Here is a 7,637-nt window from a genome sequence, read left to right on the forward strand (position 1 = left end):
AAAAGCTAAATACAAAAAAATATTAAATAACAGATGCCTCTTAGACTAACGCAGTGTAGACAGCATAGAAAGAGGCAAATCAGAGTAGTGTTAACTGAGAAGGTATAACATCATAAAGCACAATAATATATATTACAGATGAAAGTAATTCTTACATGTTGATCATAATAAATGTGTTTTTTCAAACTTTAACTCTCATTTGCTGATATGCCCATGTCAGTTGTCCAGTAGTGGTGTATGTATGGTTAAATATGTATTCTGTTTTGTGGCAGGTTTGTCTCTCAATGCTCAGTCCTAGCTGCATTTGCTTTAGTTACAGATCTGTATAGCTGCCAATAGCTAAGCTGACATTCCCAGTGCACTACTTGCTGCTCCCTTTCTGTGATTTTAAAACAAACAAATGAGCAAAAACACAAACAAAACCACCACCACTGCAAACAACAAACAAACAAACAAAGAAAACAACCACAGCAATCCCATAGTAGTAGAAGTGTCTTTGATTTCTACTTAGTGTTGTGGGGTTTTTTGTTTGTTTTGGGTTACTGATCCTATCCCTGCATTTCATAGTTTCATAGTTTCGTGCGGGTTGGAAGGGACCTTAGAGATCATCGAACCAGCCCCCGGGATTCGAGCCTCTGTGTAGCAGAGCGGCACTTCTACCACTTGCGCCACAGGGGGGATTTGAACTCCGGGCCCCAGTGTTGCAAGGCGGCGTCTTTAACCACTGCGCCACTGGGGCACACAACAGTTCCTAGAGAACTGTTACTATGTTGGACAGCCAGTATGCTTAAGAAGTCAGCTTTGTAATATGTAAAGATTGAAATCTTTTCCATCTCTAAATCTTTTGTAGTATCTCCATCAGCAATAGTATCAAAAAATGTGAAACCAGTATGAGTATGACAGGAGTGATGCTGAGCAAGAGAACCAGCATAAGTCCAGTACTATAAGGGGAATATTATAACTCAACATTCTCACTTTAAAATGATGAATGTAAGATGTAATTTAAAAGAAAACTGTAAGATCTAAAAGACATGAGACTTCAACTGTATTTTCATAAGTGGTTGCTTAGATATCACATGTGAAGTCGCTTTGTTTTTTGCAAATATTCCAGTGATGCTGGTGATTGTAATTGGACTACACTTTCTCAAGTGCAAGCTTACTTTGGCACTGTCTTAATGTAATGAGATGGAAGACTTACAATTCATCAGGTTCATAAAAGTTAGTAATGAGATGTAGGCATTTGAAACCCTTTAGGGCATGCTGATTCCTCTTCCGTACTTTGATACTGGGAAAAATTGCTTACTGTTTAAAACTTGGATGCAGTCAGAATCGTATTAGTGGTCAATATTGGCAGGCATGTATTAACATAACGGAGGTGATTTGTGTTGTACAGAACAGAGATAACTACATCCGCTCTTGTAAATTACTGCCTGATGGATGCACCCTAATAGTTGGTGGGGAAGCCAGCACATTATCCATATGGGACTTGGCAGCACCAACTCCTCGTATAAAAGCAGAGCTTACATCCTCAGCTCCTGCCTGCTATGCTTTGGCTATCAGCCCTGACTCCAAGGTCTGCTTTTCCTGCTGCAGTGATGGGAACATTGCAGTGTGGGATCTGCACAATCAAACACTGGTCAGGTGAGTATTGTTTTCTGTAAACACTGAATCATAGAATCACCAAGGTTGGAAAAGACCTAAAAGATCATCCATTCCAACCGTTCACATATTACCCATAGCTCCCACTAAACCATGTCCCTTGATAAATTAAGTCTTTGAGCAGCTAAATACATATTTACCTCCCTGAATAATGGTTCAGGATAGCAAAGTAAATAGTCTTTTTTATCCAAAGAATTAAGATGGTGGTCAGGTTGGGCTAGAAACTAGTTCTAGTAGCTTTGGTTAGTCCTAGAAGATGTTCTTTGAAGGCCTTACAGGTTGTTCTATAATCTTTGAAGTCAGTGTAATAGTTCTTGTTTGTTTCATGTATTTGGATTTGTCTGCAGGTTTCAACAAGCTAGATTGTGATTAACATAGACTGAGCTTGCTATGTAAGGAATTCTCTGAGGTTTCTTGTTTTCATTCATCTTAGGCCTTACTAAGTAATAGGGAAAAAAATTGAGTTTGTAGTTAGTGATGATAGGTAATAAAATTAAAAGCAATTGAAAACCTTGATCATTTCAGTTCTTTAGGAAAGTGTAAAGGACTAATGTTTGATGTCTTCATAAAAGAAAGGTATTTGAGTTTTGGAGGAGGAATTCGATCTCTGAAGCTGTCAGCATGGTTTGTGGAGGCTGTAATAAATATATAGCTATGTATGCAACTTCTGAAATACTTCCTTTAAACTTCGATTATATTGTCTGGTGGGTCAATATTTAGCACCAGTGCTAAGACAGAAAAAAAAACAAAAAACAGATGTTTGAAATGACTCTTAGCAGCTGTTTTTATGATTTTACTAGAAGGTGAATTTTGGTTCGGTCTCGCAAAGGTTGTGATGGCTTGCAGTATGGAAAGAATGGAGAGCATAGACTGGAAAAGACGATGTTTTAGAGGATTTGAATGCATACACCAAAGAAGGTGCTTTGTCTTCTGTGACATAATGAATTTACTGTATATCAGTAGTAAGGCTAAATTTATGTGCAGAGATCCATGCTAATTTATTTGAAAAACTGACTTTCTGCTGAATTTCTATGACAAAGAAAAAAACCTTAGTTATATAAAGTCTTCAGTCTGCCTTGTGAATGCTTAGGCTTTGTAAAGGGCTCTTTCGCCATCTGTGACAGTCTTGAATGATTGGTACAAGTTACTTTTTCTCCCACCACTTGCTTGCTGATCATTCTGACTGCTAACATGTGGAAGCTGTGAAATGCAATGTGCTGCGTGACCTTCCTATGGCAACTCTTAGTGAATCATACCTTTCACTCCCAAGCTAGTTGCCTTTTTCTCCCTTCCCTCCACCTTTGACACTGAGGCATAGAATTTTCCTAAATTTAATTGCCAGTTAAAAACATGGATGGCTTCTGCCAAAGGATTAAGGAAAACTTGTTATGACATTTTGGTTGCTGAAAGATGGAATTTCCTAATGAGAAGATTTTGAAACAAAATGCATTGTTTTGTTATTTTTTGATGTCCTGATCTATTGCCAGAGAATGCAACTTTGCTGATTCAGCAGTGCTTGTGCATGACAATCTGGGTCCTTCTCTGGATTCCTTCACTATTTAGTTATATTTTAACTATGCTGTCCTTAATTGCTTATTAACTTTAGTTACTGCACTCTGCACTTTAATGCACTCAGAAGCATTTCTTAAAAAACAAATCAAAAAAACAAACAAAAGAAACTTCTCCAAACATGACAGAAAATATTTGTTCACAGATCTATGATGCAGTCAATTTCTGTAGCACCTGGAAAATATTTTTGTTGTATTTCATGCCAAGTCAGAGGGAGGGGTTGATATTTGCCCATCAGCAGATACAGATGACACACAGGCAGAGTCCAAAACCAACACTACAACAGTGTTTACCTTGAGCTCTGGCAGGAAATCATTATTCAATCTGGTTTGTTTTATCAGGCAATTCCAGGGTCACACAGACGGGGCCAGCTGTATTGACATTTCTAATGATGGTACCAAACTCTGGACAGGAGGTTTGGATAACACTGTCAGATCCTGGGACTTGAGAGAAGGGAGGCAGCTACAACAGCATGACTTCACATCACAGGTAACTAGATTTTCCTACAGCTGACAGGGGAGTGGAGCAGGCGAGCATTTAGGATGAAGGCTGAGAAACTATCCCAGTGCAACTGATGAATTTTAGATAGTTTGTTTTGCTTGCTTTGACTATTTACAGCACAATAATTTGGAGCTTTCATATGTTTAACTGCTTTAGAATAAAACAATAGGCATAATCTACTTTCTGTTCCTATTTTTCCTAAGTTAATAGGTAAGAACAGGGGTTATTTGGTCACTAAAATTTTGACAAGTAGTCTCACTATTGAACTTTGTCAGTTTTATTTCTGTCTTCCTTCTTCCCCTACTCATTCATTTATACTATAATGAATATATTTCCATTATAGGAAATGGAAAAATAGGAAGTGGAAAATTTACTTTTTCCACTATAGGAAAAAGTAAAAACTGTAAATGTTTGATTTTCAGATATTTTCCCTTGGTTATTGTCCTACCGGTGAATGGCTAGCTGTGGGAATGGAAAGCAGCAATGTGGAAGTGCTACATGTAAATAAACCAGACAAATATCAGCTGCACCTTCATGAGAGTTGTGTATTGTCACTCAAATTTGCTTACTGTGGTAAGTTTCCGTGAAGACAGATCTGGAGGTCTGGACTCTTAATTCATACTTCCTTCATTTGTTAATGCACAATCATAACTTCTGATAATCAAAATTTATTTAGTGTTTCTTAATTTATGTGTAAATAGCTCTGCTTTACGAATATAAATATACTTGCCTACAAAGAACTGACTTTTTAATTAATTTATTCCAAGTCTGCTGTAAAGGCTGAGCTGTGTGTAAAAGACTACTTCTACTTCATATGGGGATTGCTTTTATGTAGTATTTTACAATAGCATGAGGCATCCATGTTGATAGTAATACACTATTGCTGCTTGATTAGTGGTGAGAGCTTTGTTAAATTGGAATTAGCCATCAGATTTCAATCCGATGTTCAAACATCAGATGTTTGTTTCATGTGTTTTCACAGTTCCTCTCTTTCATATTCTAGGTAAATGGTTTGTGAGTACAGGGAAGGATAACCTTCTTAATGCATGGAGAACTCCTTATGGAGCTAGCATATTCCAGGTGAGGATGATATTGCTTTTAAAGAAATCACTGGTGCACTGGTGTTCTGCAAGTCCCAAGAGTGGACGCAAAACTCTTTACATATGTGATCTACCCAAAATGGGGTGCTGAGATGAGGATAGTAGACTTTTTTTAATAATGTAATATATTTCTATTTTTCTTCTAGTCCAAAGAATCTTCATCAGTGCTTAGCTGTGACATCTCTGTGGATGATAAATACATAGTCACTGGCTCTGGAGACAAAAAAGCTACAGTCTATGAAGTTATCTACTGAAAATATGATGGGGATATAACTTTTAGAAGTTGAGCTGGGCCAAAATTGTTCTTAATTGTAGAATTAGAAAGGTTTTGCCTTTTAAAAAGGAATTAAAGTATTGAGGTTCCAGACCTTGTGATGAAACTACTCCAGTTTTTCAAAATAGAAGGCAACATCCAGCAACTTAAGTACTGGCTGTGTGGACCAAACAGAACACAGAAGCAAGATGGACAGATGTAGTCTAGGTTTTTGACATAGTTTAAAAGCCGAGTCTGCTAAAGAATGTTGAACCCTTTTTATTTTATTTTTTTCTTTCTTTATGACCTCATGCAGATTGTTCATATTGCCTGAATATGGGGATAACCTTTCTGTTCCTTGCAATTCAATTTGCATCCTGTCCTGTGTATTGCAGTGGTGTCTCAGATGAACTCGTTTCCTGATTTTGCATCTTGTGATATGTTTTTGTATTTTTGTTGAAGGTCAAACATTTGTATAAATTGTAAATATATTTAGTTTATTACAGTAAAGGCTTTAGTATGAACAACCACTCTTCTTCTCCCCTTCCTCTTTCCACTCCTCTTCCCTCCCACTCCTCACCCTTGCTTATTTAAAAAACCTTTTGGGGATATAAGTAACTTTTTAGAAGCAAAAGTGAACACTATGTATAGTTTGAAAACTGTATCTTATTCTTTATAACTTACTAGGTCATACTTCAAAGTAATTGTTTTGACACATTAGGGTATCAAATCCAGTAGATACTGTCTTGTGCTGCAAGAGAACTAAAAGGCAATTTTGTACTAATTATAGTGTAAATATAAAAATTGAACATTTCATAAAGTTGTGCAGTTTGTTTTAAGTTTATTGTGATGTCCCATGTGTATGTTATTGGCAGATGCATTAATATGTGCCTGATCATAATTCTTTTGGCCATCTCTAGAAGAAGAGATGAGTTCCTTCTCCTTTCTCCTTCAGCTGAACAGAATTCATGAAAGACTGCATTTCAACTAAGTACATCAGAGGCTTTATTCATTTAACTGAAGATGTCTGTGATAAAACAGGGCTAAATAAGTTGTGTCCTATGTATTTTACAGAAGAAAATAATAATTCTTTTTTTTTTTTTTTTTTTTTTTTAATGGCTTGTCTGTACATAGATACTCAGGAAAGTATTGAAAAATTACCAAAGTGTGGGTTTTATGGGCGGATCACTTAAATGATGTTAAATACTTGCAGGGCAGCAAGTAAAGTGAATTAACCTAAATTAAGTTAAACTTGCTTCTTAATATCTTGTGACCACATTGGCAGGATTTTTTATTTTTTTTTTCTTTTTAACTGACCTACTATGTAAATAAATTAGAATTAATCTTCTTGTGTCCCATAGTAGACAGGCCTATATCCAGTATTCCTACTGAGCAGTCTTTGAGTCCCTTCCACTGTTGCATCAGCGTGTGACATCTCCGAAAAGCCATGCTGAGCAGCCAGTTACCAAAATTATACATATTCAAATCAAGATTTTTCAATGTACTGAAGACAAATAGGTGAGGAGAGAACGTGTACATTTTATTTTAGTAATGTTTTTTCAAATTAGTGGATTCTACTACCGTGTGCTGGACAAACCTAGTTATTGTGCCACTGAGGACTGTACATTTCCTGTGTTCTGCAATTTAATTTGAATTTATGTTGCTAATGAAGAGTACAGATAAACAGAAGGATATCATCAAGCAAGGCTTAAAATTGCACAAACTGGCAGCGTGGTAAAGACTCATCTTTGAATAGCGGCTTTTTCATTTTGCTAGCATTCAACAGTGACATATATCTCTACTATTTTGAAGACTCAATTCAGGAAGAAACAAGTTTGACTGACAGATCAATCCACCTGGATATGGAATTTCTCATTTTGGGTCAGATTTTCACTCCAGTTTCCAGTCGGAAGAGACATCAGTTTTCTTTTCAATTTACATGACCATTCTACTGAAACCATTTTATAGCATCTAGCGTTACAGTAGCATTAAAATATTAACTTAGCATTTGGAATGTGAAATTCTAGATTATCCATTCAGGATAATCTAGTTTTCTAGACATACAAAATTACTATTCTATCAATCTATGTAGTTGTCTATGCTATTTTATGAATATATATCAGTATGAAAATTATAAACCAACTTTAGTTGGTGATGATGTGCCTTTCACACACAGTGACGCAAAAGCAGAATCTTTTCTAGGCTTTTCAAAAAAATAATTGCATTTGCGATGTTGAAATACTATGAAGTATTATGCTATTTCAAAATGGAAAGGCATTAAAAAAAAAAAAAGAAAGACAGAAAGTAAGTTAGCAATAAGTTTCTTGATTTTAGGCTGGCCCTGTTTTATTTTTGAAGTTCTTCCAAACATCTGACTGTACTGTTAATAATTGACTTTGCTTAGCAGTGCTGGCTGAGGCCCTGGCAACCATTTGTTCCAGTTTGGAACATTTGATTGTCTTCCAAGTTGCCATCTAACTGGCTTACTTCATAAATATCCTTTTGTCTTTCTTAAAAGCTGATAGTAGAGGATTCAAGAATATAAATATGACATC

General features: G+C 36.1%; 1 protein-coding gene across 11 annotated transcripts in view; it reads left to right on the forward strand.

Annotated features, from left to right (window-relative positions):
- The window catches only part of TLE1 (TLE family member 1, transcriptional corepressor), a 70,305-nt gene extending 64,403 nt beyond the window's left edge, over positions 1–5,902 (forward strand). For all 11 annotated transcript variants that reach the window (XM_085530404.1, XM_085530405.1, XM_015849196.3 and 8 more), the window contains 5 exons: positions 1,394–1,641; positions 3,570–3,717; positions 4,152–4,302; positions 4,733–4,809; positions 4,976–5,902. In XM_085530404.1, the coding sequence (XP_085386530.1) occupies positions 1,394–1,641; positions 3,570–3,717; positions 4,152–4,302; positions 4,733–4,809; positions 4,976–5,083 (732 nt within the window). In that variant the 3' untranslated portion in view covers positions 5,084–5,902. The remainder of the gene's footprint in view (positions 1–1,393; positions 1,642–3,569; positions 3,718–4,151; positions 4,303–4,732; positions 4,810–4,975) is intronic.
- The last annotated feature ends 1,735 nt before the right edge of the window (positions 5,903–7,637 follow it).

This window comes from Coturnix japonica, chromosome Z (genome assembly GCF_054131305.1).
Source record: "Coturnix japonica strain WE chromosome Z, WE-NBRP24, whole genome shotgun sequence".
In the NCBI taxonomy this organism is placed as follows: Eukaryota; Metazoa; Chordata; class Aves; order Galliformes; family Phasianidae; genus Coturnix; species Coturnix japonica.